Genomic DNA, 19,867 nt, shown 5'->3' with positions numbered 1-19,867 from the left:
ATTGGTTATTATACTTTATTCGTAATAGCAGTAATGTACGACGTTACTGTCGCTATCCCCATACAAAGTGCTAACTGTGAGGTACGGATGGGTCCCCCAGATTTATTTTGAATACTTGATGGGTTATTTTCCTCGTCCCTCCTCGTCCCAACGAAAATACTCCTCAGTCGCATTCATGCCTTGGACGGTCTGACACTGCTCCGAGTTATACGGGAACAGGTACAAAGGATTCTGAGTAGGCAAGCTGATCGGCTGGGATACGTCACCATCGGTCATGCAGCAGTAGTCGATACGGGTATTCCTGTTGTACACTCCTGATGGTACGGTGCCATACCATGTGTTTGCGTTTACGTCTTCGTCATCCCAAAAGATGAAACCAGACGACATCACTATAAAAAGGATAAAGAAAAACATTTAACTATTCTACATTCATAGAAATGTACGGAAGCCGGATAGTGCCACGAGATTGCCACACACTTATCTGGCAGCCGCCACTTATAATCCGGCGGATGCGACTTAATTATCTGGCGGCCGACACTTATTATCCGGCGACCACCACGAAATTATCTGGCGGCTGCCACATAATAACCTGAACTACAATTGCCCTTTGTGGGTTAGGGGAAAAGTGTAATCATACATGTAGCCAGAGACTACGGAAGCCGGATAGTGCCAGGAGACAATAAGTGAAGTATAATTATGTGGTGGCCGCCAAATAAATGGTACAACAAAATATGACTAAACCTCATACATATTCATGAGTGAGAGTCGAGTTCTCATTGGTCCATTCACCACGTGCCAGGTGGAAATTTTTCTAATACCAAGCGCGAACGCGGGTATTCACGCAACTTGGTGAAACAATGCGCGTGACATAGTTACTGTACTTATCATGCGCATTACCATTGTGCGACGTCTTCCGATGGCGCTATTCTACTTGTCATGCGCTTAACGATCGTGGAACATTTTATAACAGCTGAAACAACAAAAATGGACTGAGCTAGATCCATTACGTCACCCAAACCATGTTATATTTGTTAATTATCGCACTCATTAAAATAAATAATTATTTCACTTCTTATCTCCTTGCACTATCCGGCTTCCGTAACTTCTTGGACAGCTTGGTTCATACTTTTTTCCTTTAATGTTGTTTACTTTCTACTCAAGTTTGAGTTTGAACAAACTAAAATTGACTTGAGCTGGACTTGAATCAACGACCTTCGGGTTTTGTGTTACGAAAAGTACCCAAATCCTTCAATAACCTGACCCGACGCATAATTTATACAATTTAAAAAATTGCTAACAAATCAAACCTTACTTCTTGGACAGCTTGGTCCGTACTTAAACACACAGTATCTCCCCTGCGGCCAGTCACAGTCAACCTCGTCCCCATGATCACGTATCTTCATGCAAAAGCTCTGCTGGATGAAATTTTTGTTATATGGTCCAAGGAGTTGGATTCCAGTTGATGGGTACCAGAAGTTTGTTGAATGAGTATCATCTTCCGTGTCGTGATAACGGGAACCAGTTTCCCAGATGACTCCAGAATCAACTGGGCAGCCGCTTGTAGGCGCTGGTAAACCGTAAACGCCAGAGGGCCAAAGTATACGATCTGTTCGGAAAACATCTGTTCAAAGTTGACAACTAATATACACATATTGACTGGCAATGAGGTCACTAGTGTACGTCTTTTCCCTGAGGGACTTTGAGTGACCAGAAGAGGGACCTATTTCCTGAGGCTGAAGGCCGAGGGAAATAGGCCCCTATTCTGGTCACTCACAGGCCCGAGGGGAATAGCCGCACACTAGTTACCGAATTATGCCAGTCAATATGTGTTTTATAACACACATCTATCTTAATGTGAAACAAGAACCAGCAATCTGGAAAAGAAAGGAAGTTTTGCAGTTGCTGTCCACGGTTCAAGTCAACAGAGGGCGCTGTAACCATGCAATATTTTCAAAGACTAGTGCTTGCTAGTTCCCGCAAAACACGCACGCGCAATCACTAGACTACATTAGTTCATCCCACGTGACCGTGTTTCAGCCAACCATAACACAGAACAAACAAGAGGTGTGTTTATAATTCAATTTGTTACTCGGGAAAGTCCCTGACATGTTCAATACAATGCTTTGTGAATGCAGGTGTATAAGATGCTTCATTGCTCAACACAGTTTAAAAATGCAACAAAAACACACCTTTTCTTTGACAGTCACGCCCATTTTCTTCACCAACTCCGACACATGTATGGTCCTGTTTAAAGAAAAAAATGGGCCACGGTAATTTAAAAACAAAAATGGCCGTTAATATATAAACATTGACATGGTGTATAATAAGTTTAAAGGCACTGAACACGTTTGGGTCAAAGGCCAGTATTCTCACGTGGGGTATCCCAACATATGCATAGAATATCAATCTTGTGAAAATTTGACTCAATTGGTCATTGAAGTTTGCACGAGAATAAAACAAACGAAAGAAAGCACCCTTATTGTACAAAACGTGTGTGCTTCCAGATGACAGTATAAGGTTTCAGGGCTGAAGTATTTTATTGTTATTTTTTTACTGAGAAATGACTTCTTCTTTTTTTAACTGCGTTTCTCACAATGTTGTGTACTATCAAAAGATCTCCATTGCTCGATACAAAGGAAGCTCGAGCAATTATCGTAAGCGGATTCGAACAAATACAGTTTAAAACATTACAACTAAGTCAACATTTGACATGGCCAAAAACATGACTAACAAACGGTATCAAAAACCCTTAAAACTGATAAATTCACACAATCAAACGTGTATTTTCTCTGCCATGAAAATATCGGTTAATAAACACCATAAGCGGATATGAAATATATAAGTTGTATTCATTCAAAACTGAGTCAATTCTTTATAATTACCTGATGTAAACTGTACATGGAAAAATCCACCCGAGCCTTTCTCTCAATCGACAGATATGGTTATTTATATTTTATTTTTTCCCTCAAAAAAATGACGACTAATGAAGCTGAAACCTTTCCAGGTAAATTATGTTACATTCATATTCACACACAGTAAGTAGGGGTTATTATGTCATGACCCAAAACTTGAATTGCAAAATGTATCAAAACCCTTTAAAGGCAGTGGACACTATTGGTAATTACTAAAACATAATTATTATCACAACACCTTTCTTGATTACGCGTAATAGGGAGAGGTTGATAGTATAAAACATTGTGAGAAACGGCTCCCTCTGAAGTGACGTAGTTTTCGAGAATTTGAGTTTGAATTTGATTTTGAGACCTCAAGTTTAGAATTTGAGGTCTCGAAATCAAGCATCTGAAAGCAAATAACTTTGTGTGACCAGGGTGGTTTTTTTTTTCTTTCATTATTATCTCGCAATTTGACAAGTGATTGAGCTCAAATTTTCACAGGTTTGTTACTTTATGCATATGTTGAGATACACCTTTAAACTAATAACTTTACACAAGAAACAATTAAGATTTCTTTAATTTATTGCTAAGATACTAGTCTGCTATGGAAATATTGGTTTCTTAAACACCACATTAAATTGAACACACATCACATTAATCAACACGATAAATTACCTGCTGTGAATTGTACATGTAAATCCAGCCATTCATTTCCCTCAATCCACCAGTGGAGCTATAAGCGCCACTCAACTCACACTGCCCTCCTCTCAGCTGGAAATTTGCAGAGATGCATTTCCGATCGTTCTCTCAAGTCCTTTTGCAGATCTTCTGACTCGGGAATGTTTCGTTCTTGTAGACATTTCCGGTCGAGACGAAGTCAACAACGACACACCAAATGGATTTACCTGGATGCATTCCATCAAATGTGCCATTTGAGACGGTTAGTAACACAAGTGTGGACAGAAAAAAACAGAGTCAAAAAGCAACCCGGCATTATTTCACTTGTGTTTTGTTGTAATTATTCAACTAAAACGATCTGTTTTACGGTAAACACGTCAGACTCACACGCAAAGAGAATGATGTATGTTACAGACCCCAAACAGTCAACTCAAATGAGCCACTCCTTGCTATGTGCTTTAGGAGCTGTTATAAAATGTTCCACGATCGTAAAGCGCATGACAAAAGAACGCTTTGAGCCATCATTGGAAGAGAAAATAAAATGGGGATAGGGCTAATTGCATGTACTTATTGCACTTAAGGTACTATTGGTAATTACAAACCTTAATTGGTAACTAGCCACGGAGAGCTGTTTATTTTAATAAAACAAAAACTTAACCCTGAAATGTTTCTCAGGCAATTTAAAGCAAACTGTCTGTCTGTCTGTCTGTCTGTCTGTCTGTCTGTCTGTCTGTCTGTCTGTCTGTCAGTCTGTCTGTCTGTCTGCCTGCCTGCCTGTCTGTCTGTCTGTCTGTCTGTCTGTCTGTCTGTCTGTCTGTCTGTCTGTCTGTCTGTCTGTCTGTCTGTCTGTCTGTCTGTCTGTCTGTCTGTCTGTCTGTCTGTCTGTCTGTCTGTCTGTCTGTCTGTCTGTCTGACTGTCTGTCTGTCTGTCTGTCTGTCTGTCTGTCTGTCTGTCTGTCTGTCTGTCTGCCTGTCTGTCTGTCTGTCTACCTGTCTGTCTGTCTGTCTGTCTGTCTGTCTGTCTGTTTGTCTGTTTGTCTGTTTGTCTGTTTGTCTGTTTGTCTGTTTGTCTGTTTGTGTGTTTGTTTGTCTGTTGCTTTTTGTCTGCTATTTGAGTGTTTGCACACGTTCGTCCTGGAAAAAGAACCTGCCACACACCGGGGGTGACCCAGGGAAGCTAAACGAACGCACCCAGTGTTGAGGAAGGGTTTCCAGTACCATTACCCTGGTTATCGTTGACAATGACAATCGATAGTCTAGGTGCCAAACCTTAACCAAAATTGAACTCTTTAAAGGCAGGGGACACTATTGGTAATTACTCAAAATAATAGTTGTCATAAAACCTTTCTTGATTACGAGTAATGGGGAGAGGTTGACAGAATAAAACTATATGGGAAACAGCTCCCTATGAAGTACTAGTTTTTGAGAAAGAAGTAATTTTCCACGAATTTGATTTCGAGACCTCAGATTTAGAATTTGGGGTCTCGATATCAAACATAATTATGTGAAAGAAAACAACATCGTGTGACAAGGGTGTTTTTCTTTCATTATTATCTCGCAACTTCAACGACCGACTGAGCTCAAATTTTCACAGGTTTGTTATTTAATGCATATGTTGAGATACAATAAGTGGGAAGACTAGTCTTTGACAACTACCAATAGTGTCCACTGTCTTTAAAGGGTTTTTCCATTGTTTTGAACCAAGTTTTTGTTTCGCGATGACATGAATGTCTGCTCACAATGAATGCGGAGTATTATATGGTATATATTTTACCGGTAGAAGTTACAGCTACAAGAGTTGTCAAGTTTTGGAGAAAACAAGTAAAAAGTCTAAGAGTTTGTAGGGAATTCTTTTAAGAATAAATAAAGCTTTCTTTGTGCACAAAAGACGCACGCTTTTGTTCCCTTCTTCTTTTGAAAACTACTGAGGTGTAACGACAACGAGGGGCGCATAGCAAATGCTCGTCCACTTCATCGTCAGCTCTGGTCAGAGAAGGTCTCGATTATTAAGGCAGTTTTCTTCGCTACTATTTTCTTTAGCCAATGTAGCAGGTTTGGACTTGCCTTGGTGGTGTTTGCTCCTCACAGGGAAGAACCTGCTCATTGGTTAAAGTTGTAAGTAATAGATATTAATTATTATTAACTAGTAATTACCCCGCCTAGGCAGTTGCAGGCATTTTCCCATAACTTAAGGCCTCGGCAGTTGCAGGCCAATCTAATTTACATTGTTGGTAAAGTTATAAAATTAGTTAACTCTTACCACAAAAAGTTACGTTTTCAGGAGAGTCGCGTAAATACCAATACCAGTAAATTTATATTATGCTTTAATAATAATGGAGACGTTAACTATTTTCGTGACATTGTATTACTCATTTCTCAAAATCTACAGCACCTCAACAAATGATATTTTAAGGGAAGCTTCTATTATCATTATCGTCAAACCGTGTAAGGTTAATATTTATCTGAAGAAGTTGTGTTTTTTATGTTGTACAAAAAGTAGGACTAAACCCTTTAAACAATGTTACGCGGGACACAAAATATTTTAACATTGGAACTTTTATTTTTAGAACTACATTTCACCTTTAAACATGATTGATTATTTATTATTGTCGCCCTATTTTTTACTGGGGATCTAAGATTATCACAATTTTATAAGAAATTTAAAAACATTTTTTACTCGGGCTTGGATATTATAGGGAATCAAAACCTTTGTGTATATAGCTCATAAATATTCTCAGCTGAAGTTTAAGGTTTTTTTTAGCACAATTTGTCAATTTGGCTCAATCGAAAACCAAAAACTGACCATTTCCAACACTGGCAATACTTCGCCCGCAGAGGGCGCACGTTTAAAACATATACCATTGTCGTTGGGTATACAACTTTTATGTGGCTGTTCACGTGCAATCTAGATAGCAACATGTCGTCAAGGGGACTAACATTGGTTTGTTGAGAGTTATACTTTCTCTTCAACTTACTGTTTGAGACTTAACATGTCAGCTTATCCCAACTATTATTATCTTGTCCCGTGAACTTAACTGATCGAGAGAAATATTACTATTTGTATTATGTAACAACGTTCGTTGTGTCCCCCACCCAACCATACAGCGAACTGTGTACAAACCATGGTCAAACTACTTCTGATAGCGCCCTCTTTTGAAAATTCACATGGGCTACGGGAGGTAGCCTGAACGTCTGACGTCATTCTTCGAGGCTCGTGAATAACGCCCAGAGACCGTCCAAAAACTGGCATGTGATTTGACTTTTGACCTCTCATAGAGATACGCCCAAATTTTACACCAACCATACCAAGCAAGTACCGTATCCCCCATGAATGTACTGTATACATTATTACCACACACGTGGACACACACGTGCGGACGACGACCGAAAGTAAGCTTTCCATATCTGTGTTTTGATTGGCCAACCTAGGTGACCTTAGACCAATCAAAACACACCCTAGCTTTCAGTCACTGCATTTATCAAATGTTATTATAATACCCAATCGAATCACTGGATCTGAATAGCTGGTACCTGTCTTTATCCTTGCGGATAAAGACAGGGGCCCAGTCTATACAGGAGGAAGATTCAAAAGAGGGCGCTATCACACAATTGTGTACACAGTTTGCCTTAGGGGGTACCGAATCGCCAGGGGACAGAATTTCCTGCCACACCGTCTTATCAAGTCGACGAAATTTACTTGTTTCCCCGAAACAACCTCTTCAAGACCACCGACCTACTCAACCTTAAAGGAACACGTTGCCTTGGATCGGACGAGGGAGTTGGTCTATAAAAAGCGTTTGTAACCGTTTTTTATAAAATGCATATGGTTTGAAAGATGTTTTAAAAGTAGAATACAATGATCCACACAAGTTTGCCTCGAAATTGCGGGGTTTTCTTTTTACTGTGCAAACTAACACGGCCGGCCATTTATGGGAGTCAAAAATTTGACTCCCATAAATGGCCGACCGTGTTAGTCGACGAGGTAAAAGGAAAACCGTGCAATTTCGAGGCATGTTTGTGTGGATCATTGTATTCTACTTTTACAACATCTTTCTACCCATATGCATTTTATAAAAAACGGTTACAAACGCTTTTCAAAGACCAACTCGACCGATCCAAGGCAACGTGTTCCTTTAACGAACATTATTTTAGCATGTAAAACGTACGTGACATTGTGTTACTCATTTCTTAAAAACTACAGCACCTCCCAGAGAGTTATAATTTAAGGTTTAGCTTTCTATACTATCATTATCTTTAAACTGTGTATAAGTTTGATGTAAACTTGTGGACATTGTGTGTTGTGTTACAAAAAGCACCCAAAAAGCACCTGCTGTAAATTTCCTGTTAACGCTCTTTTCTGATATAAACCGTGGGATCTTAAGTTTTATTACACATGACAGTCTTTTTCTTTGTAGAAAGCACCCCACCACCGCAACCCTTTTACCTGCTACTTTTGCAGATTGCTACAAGTTACTTCTAAATCTAGATAAACCGTTAACGTTTAAAGTGAAAAGGTATTTTGATAAATATTTGTATATGTATATCTACACGTATGTTGTACATTTTATTGCTATTTTTTTTGTTTTTACAATAATATTGATTTTGTACATTTCAGTATAAAATATTAACAAACCACAAATCACCATTTTCAATTATTTAATAAATATAAATTTACGTTAAATATTCTACGAAGTAACGCTAAAATCACTGTGACATAAATTGTCTAGATCTTTGAATAACTGGACTTTTTTCGATAATTCTATTACAACAGTAAATCTTTTTTATTAAGTTACTTTACCACGTTATACACTTCCAGCCGGTAAATTTTTAAAATGGGTACTTTTTACGCTTGGTAGCAGCAGACTAAGTAAAATAATAGACATTTTATCGCAAATACTCGGTAAGGCGCAATATAGCTAGCTTTTTTTTTTTTTTTTTCTTAAGGAGTGCCCCCTGAAAAAAAAAACAAGCATAATATCCCATAGGGATAGCTAAGTGCTTGTTTCAACAGACCATTCCACGAAAAAAAAAATGAGATAATGGTTATTGGACTATGCCTCACTCACTAGAAAGTGATGAGAGACACAACAACTAACATCACCTGCAATCATAATTACCGTAAAACCGGACGTTACTTAAGGTATTTATTTACTCTACATAGCTGTCAAGTTTGATCGGTAGATAGACAAGCATGCACCCCGTTCAACAGATATCGCTTGCGCACTGGGTATTTGCGGAAAAACATATGGACATTTACCTGGTAAGTCTGCTGCCACCTAACGTTCCATAGTCCTCACAATTCTTATTATGGGTTCGTTCGATAAGCTTCCCTGGGTCAACCCCGCAGTGCTCACTCGGATGAGCCCCTGCAAGAGCTAATCGAACAATCAAACTCGCCCTCTCGTGATGACGGCATGCACCTCAGGTCACCCCCAAATGACCCACTCCACAAGCAGGCCACTTGGGGCTAACCCGGGTGAGCCCCGTGCCCCCGTCAAAGCTATTCGAACGTACCGGGGCAGACCGGGGTCGACCCAGGGAAGCCAAACGAACGCACCCATTATCTAAAGGGCTGACTTCGGGCTGTGTGTTCTTGGCGCAAGTTCATTGTTCTCTCACGCCCGAACGTTGAGAACACATCCCGAGAACAATACACTCGGAACAAGATCACACACCACCTTTCAGCAGGGATCATTGGAGAACAATACTCGCACAAAATGGCACTACATCATCATCGTTCGGACGGTAGATACATCCTACGTGTTCTTGGGCATCCAAGAACACACCGTCCGAACTCGATCAAGAATGCTGCACCACATAGGGCCCAGATTAAAGGCACCTCCTACCAATGATCGGCGTGTGTAAGTTCGGCTGCCAGCCACAACTAGCCACTACTTGGTAGATGAGAAAGTATTACTATCAATGTAGGGGAATTTTGCACGCCGTGGCACCAACCGTTCTCGGTAATGTGCGCACGCTTAGAACTAAGTAAACACAAAATAACTTTATCTGGTAAGTCTGCTGCCACCTAGCGTTCCAAAGACTTCAATTGTAGAAGCAAATAGCTACTACTTGGTAGATGAGAAAGTATTACTATCAATGTAGGGGAATTTTGCACGCCGTGGCACCAACCGTTCTCGGTAATGTGCGCACGCTCAGAACTAATTAAATTAAAAATAACTTTAGCTGCGGTAAGTCTGCTGCCACCTAGCGTTCCAAAGACTTCAATTGTAGAAGCAAATAGCTACTACTTGGTAAATGAGAAAGTATTACTATCAATGTAGGGGAATTTTGCACGCCGGGTGGCACCAACCGTTCTCGGTATGTGCGCACGCTCAGAACTAAGTAAACACAAAATAACTTTATCTGGTAAGTCTGCTGCCACCTAGCGTTCCAAAGACTTCCATTGTAGAAGCAAGTTCAATACAAAACAATAATTCGCTGATAAATATCAACATTATTATAGTATTTACATAATAAAAGGTAAACCTATACAGGATAATAATATTGCTGTTGGTCTAACTATAATAAAACCAAGCACTAATCATAACCTGGTTTATTATCTACAAACTCCTCATATTATCTTCATTAAAAAGGTTATCAAAGCGCTAAAATTTTTACTAAAATTGATCGTCGAATGTCATGACGCACCAGTCTACCAAATTTTTAAACAAGTCTGAATCAATTTCTAATAACCCCAAACCAATATTAAATCTTTTTACACAATTCACAGCAGTCCACTCTCTAACACTGTCACGAGGCCGAGTATTCTCATCGGCGGGACAAGTGTTGTGTTTTATTGAATTCCCAGTTGTAAAACAAAAACCCACAACTATCATTTGAACGTTTTTGGGGATCCTAGACTGCATGGACTATCCCACATCAAAGAGAGGGGGGGGGGTAATTAGTTCCAAGGGTTCTGTTTTATGTTTTTCTTATGGGATTTCCAGCAAACTCCCCCTCCCGTAACACCACCAGAAGGATACTGTCACCAATTACTATGTGTGGCTAGAAGGGACTACAGTCACTTGGCGAAAAAGTCATAGAACTTTAGATGTTGTGACTATGATCATCACTCAGCAAAGTATTCAAAACATGAAAGTAAATTTACATTGTCAGTTTGTTGAAGAGGATGGTTGGAAAAGTGGATAACATTTAGAGACAGTTGGAAATGTTGGTTTTTTATGGCCCTACCGGCTGTCATCTTCATCGCTACTACACTGTTTGCCATTGACGTAGTTATCAAATTCAGCCTTCCAGTTGACCATGTATTTCGTGCTCCAGTCGTCGAACTGCTGCTTCCATTTCCTCTCGGCTTCACTAATATCACCTGAACAAAGAAAACAATATAAGTATTAATACTGCCGCATAACCGAGTCGCAGTGTCTATTAAAGGCACTGGACACTATTGGATAACTAACACTCTAAATAATTGTTAGTTAAACAACTTTAACAGGCGATGGAGAGCTGTGTAGTGAGTATAAATTTTGTGAGAAACGGCTCCCTCTGAAGTTAAAACGTAGTTTTTGAGAAAGAAGTAGTTTCTCACTAAAATCATTTGAAATGAATTTGAGACCTCAGTTGATCGGTTTCGAGCATCTGAAAGCGTACAACTTGTGCGACAAGGGTGTTTTTTCTTCCATTATTCTCTCGCACTTCGACGAGTTCAAATGTTTAATTTGTTTATTTTTTGCATTCGTGAGATTCACCAAGTGAGAACACTGGTCTTTGAAAATATTACCAAATAAACCTTGCATGTTCAATGAAAGAAAAAAAAACACTCTTGTTGCATCATACTTTGTGTGCGTTCAGATGCATAACAAACTGCTTCAGTTGTAGTATTTTATTATTTGAGTGAGAAATTACCTCTTTCTAAAAAAAGGGTAATACTTCAGAGGAAGCCGTTTCTAACACTGTTTTACACTACTAGAGCTCTCCATTGCTCGTTACAAAAGTTAGTGAATTTGTATGCAACGGTGTTTTTGAGTAACTATCTATTACAGTTTCCAGTGCCTTTAAAATTTCGAGCGAAAACAGGTGAAACCTTTATAAGTGCTTTCCTCAGACAGGCCAAATTTATGTGGTATAATATTAATGACATGGTGTGTGGTATAGAAGTCTCCCAAAAATCTCTATAGAAATCTCCAGCTAACAAAAAACTGCACGTATTGTTTGAAGCTATGCATGGCGTGGAGAAACGAGAAGAACTGCAAACAAATAGTAAACTTGCGGCTACTCTGTTGAGGGAATGTTGACTTTGAACAGAGCCGATTTGGTATCGACGTTTCGAACAGTATGCTCTGCTCGTCTTCAGTTGAAAACATGCACGTATGGACGGGATACACAGCAGTGTATTTCTTTTACCTGTCTGAGTAACCAACGATGGAATATACTCCCTCCAGAATGCACACTCCTTTGCCCTTGGCCCATGACCAATGAAGACATCACCATTGTTAATACTCTTATTAAGAGTGAAATACTTCTGGCTGTCCATAGTGTAGAGGGGCCAGTCACCGTCTGGGTCATCTTCGTCCGCTTTATTGGGATTTCTGAAAAGTTCATGTGAAAAAATAGACAATGGTGTTAATAAAAGTCAAAACACTCACACACAAAAATGACACTCATCAGTTGCAGTTGTAGCTAGGTATAGCTTCACCCTTTCCTGCCAAATTCCAGGGTCAGAAGTGGACCAAGTGTGGCACAGATTCTGTCCCCGGGGATGTTGTCGTTACTGCATTGTATCCAATGAAATCATTGGGTCTGTAAAGCCAGTGCCTTTGTAGGGGGATACCATGCAGTCTATCAAGAATTGAAATATGAGTATTCACCGCATCGTTTGGGTCGCAAGACTCATTACCGACCTTAAGTTCAAAGCTCGTACTAGATTTCTTCCTCGGACCAATGAAAACACAGTATAGAAATACGTCACTGCCTTGTATCCAATGAAATCATTTGGTCTGTAAAGCCAGTGCTTGTGTTTGGGGAGACCAGTCTATCAAAAGATTTGAAACATGAGTTGGGGTCGTATGACTCGTTTCCCACCTGAAGTTCAAAGCTATAGAATTCTTCACAGGCCAACAACTATACTAAATATCAGTGTCACGAAACCCGTCAACGCTAATTCATCATTTGGAAATTCCAACAATGCTTGACAGACACTAATGGATGAGTCTACTGTTGTTAATTAAGCACATTGGTATGTCAACATTGTTTCTTAATCAATCAGGCTGTTGATGAACTTCAGGATCAAACCAATTTCAAATACCCCAAATATCTTTTAATGGGAAGCTTATAATCGCCTGCTCAAACTATTAGGTCATAGTGCAAAGTTGTACTAGGGGTTTCATAAAATTGCTTTTGCATGTTTTGGAGCTTCTGGTAAATGGGGCTTGTTTATCAAGAGTGTGATCTTCCATTGTATTGTTGGGCAAACAGAAATAGTAAGTTTTCTTAGTAAAACAATTGTTAAAATTTTGATTGATTATTTTCAAAATCATATACACATTTTACATTTAATGACCTTTTGATTACAACGAGTATGAATTTGCAAGTAATGGCCTTACGGCACTGAGCATTGACTCACATTTATGAGAAATTGTAGCAAAGAGTACATATTGTCCACAATGAGATTCAACCAATTTAAAGGAACACGGCGTTGCCTTGGATCGGTCGAGTTGGTCTTTGAAAAGCATTTGTAACTGTTTGTTATAAATTGCATATGGGTAGCAAGATGTTGTAAAAGTAGAATACAATGATCCACACAAACATACCTCGAAATTGCATGGTTTTCCTTCTACCTCGTCGACTAACACGGTCGGCCATTTATGGGAGTCAAATTTTTGACTCCCGTAAAAGGAAAACCACGCAGTTTCGAGGCAAATTTGTGTGGATCATTGTATTTTACTTTTAAAACATCTTTCCAACCAAATGCATTTTATAAAAAACGGTTACAAACGCTTTTTATAGACCAACTCGTCCGATCCAAGGCAACGTGTTCCTTAAAGTTTTCAGAAATTGCTCAATAAAAAAAAGGAGGAATTAATTATTTGAACGAATTTTGGCGAAGATTGGTTTTAAATGATTGGCTATTTTTTTCCTCAAAAAATTAAACATCACACCAGTTGGAGCTTCCATCATTAACATTATTTGATTTTAGTTGTTGAATTTGCATCGGGGTAAAGAAATATTGGTTTAACTCTTGCACCGTTGTGGGTAAGCCGTACTCATTACTTTCCCGAGTTGTTTAAACATTGTCACTATTAAAATGTTGTGTTCTTAGGAACTAAACTATTGCTATGTACGAGCCCCATGTTGATCTGTGTTGGTTTGCATTAGAAGAAGAAAAAATCACAAATAAGATGGTTGCCATTTCTGCATGAGTTAATTGTCCCATACCTATTATTACCAGGGTTATTTTTTGTTACAGCTTCGTCATCCAAGGAAAGTGTATAGTTCAGCATAGACCCCACATTATTCCAAGATTTCTAACGCTAACAGTGCATCGTATACACTTGGTATTGATTTTGAAACAGCAGTATTTTGCCGACAAACTCCCCCCGTGTTCGCTGCGGCAGGCTACCCTATCCTTCTCCCCAGTCACCCCATACCCGATCAATACACAAAGTCTCTCTTACTGTATAACCCAATTTTTCCCCGGACTTGAAAATGTCACAGGAGGTAAATGATACGGCGGTGGGCAGAGACCCATCCATCACGTGTCACTTTAGTGACGTAATCGTTGCTCTGGTGACTCTGTCACGGAGCATTTTGACCTTTTGGCGCGAAAAAAAAAAAAAAAAATATGTACACGGGATAGTATCAACTGGCGACGTTGCACCCCAGCCTATTAAAATTGAACAGTGTGCGTTCATCATGGGCTTAACATGCTTCAGGGCTATATAGATTTGAAAAAGGTTTTCCAGTGGATTTTGCACAGAACTCGAGGCAGTTCAGTTCTTATCACACATTGGTATAAGGGTATAAACCAATAATATTCTTTATCCCGTATGCAAAAAATAAAGATCGTTTAAATCGTTGCGATACCCGCTGCTAACACGTTGGATTCGTACTGCCTCTAACCACCGGAATAGTCAACACATCAGGGCCTAATTTCATAGAGCTGCTTTGAACAAAAAAACAAATTTTAGCATGAAATTTCTATCTCGATAAAAACAGGATTACCAACCAAATTTCCACATGATTTTCAGGATGAGCAAACAACAGCTGAGTACCAGTAACAAGCAATATGCAACACATGGAAATTTGGTTGGTAATCCTGTTTTTATCAGGGAAGAAATTTTATGCTAAGCAAATTTTTGTGCTTAGAAGCTCTATGAAATTGGGCCCCTGCTCTAGCAATACACAGGTCGTGGGTTCGTATCTCAACCAAGTGATTCGCCTCTGGACTTTTTCACAGAGAACTCGGTGAAGTTAGTGAGTATAGTGCTCTATACACATCACTGTATGGGTAAAAACTCATCTTCTCTATATCAACGATGCAAATACCTATTAAATGAGTGATTTGTAACCTGACATCCCGCCCAAGTGAGTTGCAGTTGGAATTTTCCCCCACAGATCTTGGGAAAGTATACCGAGTAAAAAGTGCTCAATACACATCAGTGACGTAGGATACCATGGTTAAATATTAATTTCACGTGATAGCCGTACCCATCTGCACCTGCGCCAAAACAAAGGTACAATTTTAGGGGGCGCAAGGGGGTGTACCATCTTATGGGGGGAACATTTAAAGGCACTGTACACGTTTGGTAATTGTCAAAGACCAGTCTTCTCACTTGGTGTATCCAAACATAAGCATAACCTAACTAACCTGTGAACATTTGAGCTCAATTGGTCGTCGAAGTTGCGAGAAAATGATGAAAGAAAAAACACGCATGTTCGACGAATTTGTGTGCTTTCATGTAGGAATAAAAGACTATTTTTTTTAAGTGAGAAATTACCTCTTTCTCAAAACCTATGCTACTTCAGAGGGAGCCGTTTCCCACAATGTTTTATACTATCAACAACTCTTCAATGATCGTTATCAAGTAAGGTTTTAAGTTAATATTTGTTTTTAGTAATTACCAAACATGTACCTTCCCTTTAATTGCCAATACAATTTAAGTTTAGTTTTGTATTTCGATTTTCAGAGCGAACCATGACAAATTTGAGTTACGTGAATAATGTGGTTCTTACCCTGTCCTTGCAAAGTTAGCCCAGTACCTCATCATTTTCCGACTGAGTTCTGCTTCAGCTTTGTTGTACCCGCTGTCTGGATCCAGAGGTATCCCAAAGATGTATGCGATCTCGTCACCGTGTAAAACGCCCATCCACAACGGCCAGGGGTTATTGGAAGCTCGGTCCGTAAACCTATAATAGTAGACCGGGTTGCCGGCATTTGCCACGGCCACAGCGAGCTCGTAGACGGGGCACGCGAACAGATAATCCCCCACGGCGAGCTCCACAGCGTCCCGCAAGGCGACCGGGTCGTTCGGACTTAGCCACGGCGTGTATTCATAATCAATAGCGTTTATCCCAAACGAGTTCACTTTATGGAAACAGTATTTGATGGCCGTCACGTACTTTTCTCGATCCAGTAAGCTCGTGTGAGATTTGGAGTACCCCGGTACCTCGTACAATATAAACCACATCCCTTCGTTTGTGTTACTTCCTAAAAGCACCTCGCACTGCTTAAAGGCCCCTCTCTCTATCGACGACTGAGGGCGTTCGGTGAGAAAAGTGCCGTCGATGACTGGTACGAAGGGAAACTCGACGAATTTCCCCGTGACCCATTGCCACTGGAGAATCTCCATGACATCTCTCCCTCGCAAACAATCGACGACCTGTTCCTTGGTCAATGTGACCCCGTTAACATCCTCGACACATTCGAGACGTTCGGCAAGTATCATTCCCCTCTCCAACCCTACGTCCATGGTGTAGTAAGCCCAAGGGGCGGTGGCTGAAGCACTTTCCACGGCCAGGCGTTGGTAGAGGTGCCTGCTCAACGGTGACACCATATGAAATGCAATACTAGCCGCACCAGAGCTTTCACCGAATAGAGTCACCTTGTCAGGGTCCCCTCCGAAGACATGGATGTTGTCTTGTACCCATTGTAGTGATAGCACCTGATCACGAAGCCCTTGGTTCCCCGGAGCACTTGGGCTGTCCATAGCAAGAAACCCAAAGACCCCTACACGGTAGTTCATTGACACGACGACCAGCCCTTCTTCCGCCGCTAGCGTCTTTCCGTCATAGACATCCAACGAGGCCACGCCCGAGTAGAAGCCACCACCGTAGATCCACACAAGAACTGTGGAGTTCGAAGGTCGTGGGTACGGTACCCAGACGTTCAGATTCAGGCAGTCCTCGTGTAAGTTCACATTCGGGTTCCACATTTCAGATCCACGGAAATCTTTGAAGGTCTCGTCTGGTAACTGGAAACACCCAAATCCAAACATGGTGGCGTTGTAGGTTCTTTGCCACGGTGAGCGTGGCAGTGGGGGTTTAAAACGAAGGGGCCCCTCGGGGGATTCGCCGTATGGGATCCCGAGGAAAGCATCGACTGTTTTGCCATAAACTGACATCCGCTTGCCTAGAATGCGCCCCGTTGATATCGTCTCTATTGGACCTAGGTCTGGAACACTCTGCGGAGCCACCAACGTCCTCATTATGAGAAGATAGAAAATGCAGATCGTCATATCCCACGTCATTCTGTGTCCAATGTTTGCTTTGGTTTCCCTGTTAACATCAAAACAAACAAAAATCAAATATAAATCTACAAACTTTGACATATCATTGTTATCCAACAGGAACGCAACCATTGTCAAACTTAAGGGGGTTTGCTACTTTTTGTAGATCAGCTTTTTGGCCATGAAGAAACTCGTGAATGAATATGATGTTATATAATTTACCGTTAGACGTTTTAGCTTCATTAGTCGTCAAATGTTTGAAAAAAAAGAGGTGAAAATCACAGTGCAATGTTTTCAGGAGGGTAGCGTAAATTCGTTGTACATGTTAAATAATGTCCGTGAAGTTGGAGTACTCATTTCTTAAAAACCTATACAGCACGTCAGCAAATAATATTTTGAGGAAGCTTTCTAGCATCCTTATCTTTAACCCGTATTAGTTTAATGTAGATCAGTAAACGTTTGGGTTTTGTGTCGTACTTTAATTGCCCAAACCCTTTAAAGGTACGGTTACTATGAGTAGTTATTCATCAAGTCATGCAATAATTGCTGTATACTTCAGAGCCCATATTTCTTTCCAGATAATGTTCAGATTACAGATTTAGAAAACCGTCTCTGACACTCAGCATGTAATTACTGTGAAACCTGTCTAAAAATGGAAGCGAACACAATGAGACCACTAAAGCACTTTTTCCGTTTTGAAAGTTTAAAATGAAAAGCCCGAGGACGGCTTCGTGCCTGAAACCTTTCATGTGTTAAAATTACTGTTTGGAAACTTACCTCTTTCTCAAAAATTACATTTCTTCAAATGGGTTAAGCCTAAGAATGTTTGATCATATCAACAACTCTCCAGTGCTCTTTACCAAGTAAGTTTCTATAATAATTACGAAAAGTTTTCATTTCCTTTAAAGCGTAAATATTTCACTGATGTTTTTAATAATGGTGTCTCTTTATTTAAACAGAATGTAAAAGTCACACATATCGCGGTGAATACATTATTTACCTCTCATTCAAATCAGCCTGACCAAACCGAGGCTTGAATGAAATTAGTAGTCTGGTACCTTGTTCATCTAGCTAGCAAGATGCTGAAATAACACACACGAGCTTGACATAGTGTACATTTTGGATCTTTGATCAGACATGCACAACTGTGGCTATATAACACATCAGAGTATTCACATTTTTTGTTTTGTTTGTATCATATTTCGAAATAATATTATTATTACCTACCTGAGATAAAGCTTTTCTGACACGCAGTGCTGGTTCGCTGCACCGGCCGTTAAGAAAATCTCACAGTGTGTTTCCTCAATGAAGATGTTGCGCCCAGTCGTACATCATCTTCCGTCTTACCATCTTCCTCATCATCATCATGCTCTTATGTCTTAAAAGAAATCTGCACCAATGCCTTGCAACGTCACGGGCGGTCAACCATGCCGTTAGCCCAGTTGTTAGAGCAGCTAGCGCTCTCCTCCTCTGCGCATCCAACACAGAGTTCCCGGAGTATTCTGATCAGCTTGAAGCCCGCCGGGGTAGAGCGGGTGTGAGCCTCGAGGAGAGAGTAACAACTCCGTAATAGAAACACACGTGTAACTGAATCTACGTAATGGTGTCAGTGATCGTTTATTCTAAGTTCCACTCACTCCTGGAAAAGGACGAGAGAGAGAGAGAAGTCGAGTTTAGGGTGGTCAGTCGCGGTTAGGGCCCCGGGCAGAAATTGAACCCAATTAGAGGACACGGGTGCCGTGTTCCTGTTCTCTTTGAAAGCATCGATCCTCATTAGGTAACTTCACCCGGGGATAAAACAAAGACTTAAATAAATCCAGGGTAGGCCTACTGAGTATGTGTGTAGGTACTCTGGTAATAAATATTATAAACACACCCGCATTTAAAGACACTGGACACTATTGGTAATTGTCAAAGACCAGTCTTCGCACTTGGTGCATCTCAACATTATGCACAAAATATCAAAGATGCTTGGTTTTGGGACCTCAAAATACAATTCTGAGGTCTCGAAATCAAATTGGTGGAAAATTACTTCTTTCTCGAAAATTACTTTACTTCATAGGGAGCAGTTTTTCCCCGTGTGACAAGGGTGTTTTTTCTTTCATTGTTATCTCGCACCTTCGACAACTAATTGAGCTCAAATTTCCACTGGTTTGTTATTTTATGCATATGTTGAGATACACTCAGTGAGAAGACTGGTCTTTGACCATAATTACCAATAGTATCCAGTGACTTTAAATAAGTAATGCAACATTAATTGATATATATTATTAATAGAAGCCAGTTCTGGGTATAACCCCGACGGGTCATGCTTTAGTGCTTCATGGCTATACACGTGCTATCTTAGCAGGTGGGTTTCCGTACTGAATTGGACACACCAGGCTGAGCAAATAAATGAGGAAAATCCTAAAAAGATACCTCAAAAAAAATGTATTGATAGACATCCATTTACTACAACCGATTATTGAATAGATTCACATGGTTCGTTGAATATAAGGGGGTTGGTTGTGGCGACAACAACCTTTTTATCCTTTTGACAACCATTATATATAATGTAACTTCACGGCTGATGGTTGCACTTTGGTATTGTCACTTTTCAACTCGGCTCCG

At 40.2% G+C, this 19,867-nt stretch overlaps 2 protein-coding genes across 2 annotated transcripts; both read right to left on the bottom strand.

Moving 5' to 3' along the window:
* Positions 1 to 123: 123 nt before the first annotated feature.
* On the bottom strand, positions 124 to 3,826 carry LOC139945374 (uncharacterized). Its single transcript, XM_071942722.1, has 4 exons — positions 3,800 to 3,826; positions 2,190 to 2,244; positions 1,313 to 1,606; positions 124 to 389 (listed from the first exon to the last, which is right to left on the bottom strand). Exons 1-4 carry the CDS (start codon positions 3,824 to 3,826, stop codon positions 124 to 126), a joined length of 642 nt encoding a protein of 213 aa, XP_071798823.1.
* A 3,821-nt stretch (positions 3,827 to 7,647) lies between these two features.
* On the bottom strand, positions 7,648 to 18,800 carry LOC139945013 (acetylcholinesterase-like). Its single transcript, XM_071942241.1, has 4 exons — positions 18,485 to 18,800; positions 15,765 to 17,306; positions 11,937 to 12,121; positions 7,648 to 10,902 (listed from the first exon to the last, which is right to left on the bottom strand). Exons 2-4 carry the CDS (start codon positions 17,276 to 17,278, stop codon positions 10,763 to 10,765), a joined length of 1,839 nt encoding a protein of 612 aa, XP_071798342.1. The 5' UTR covers positions 17,279 to 17,306; positions 18,485 to 18,800; the 3' UTR covers positions 7,648 to 10,762.
* Positions 18,801 to 19,867: the final 1,067 nt, after the last annotated feature.

The sequence above is a fragment of the Asterias amurensis genome, chromosome 12 (genome assembly GCF_032118995.1).
Source record: "Asterias amurensis chromosome 12, ASM3211899v1".
Classification (NCBI taxonomy): domain Eukaryota; kingdom Metazoa; phylum Echinodermata; class Asteroidea; order Forcipulatida; family Asteriidae; genus Asterias; species Asterias amurensis.
The sequence above is the reverse complement of the archived record's forward strand: the minus strand, read 5'-3'. Positions and strand labels throughout refer to the sequence as shown.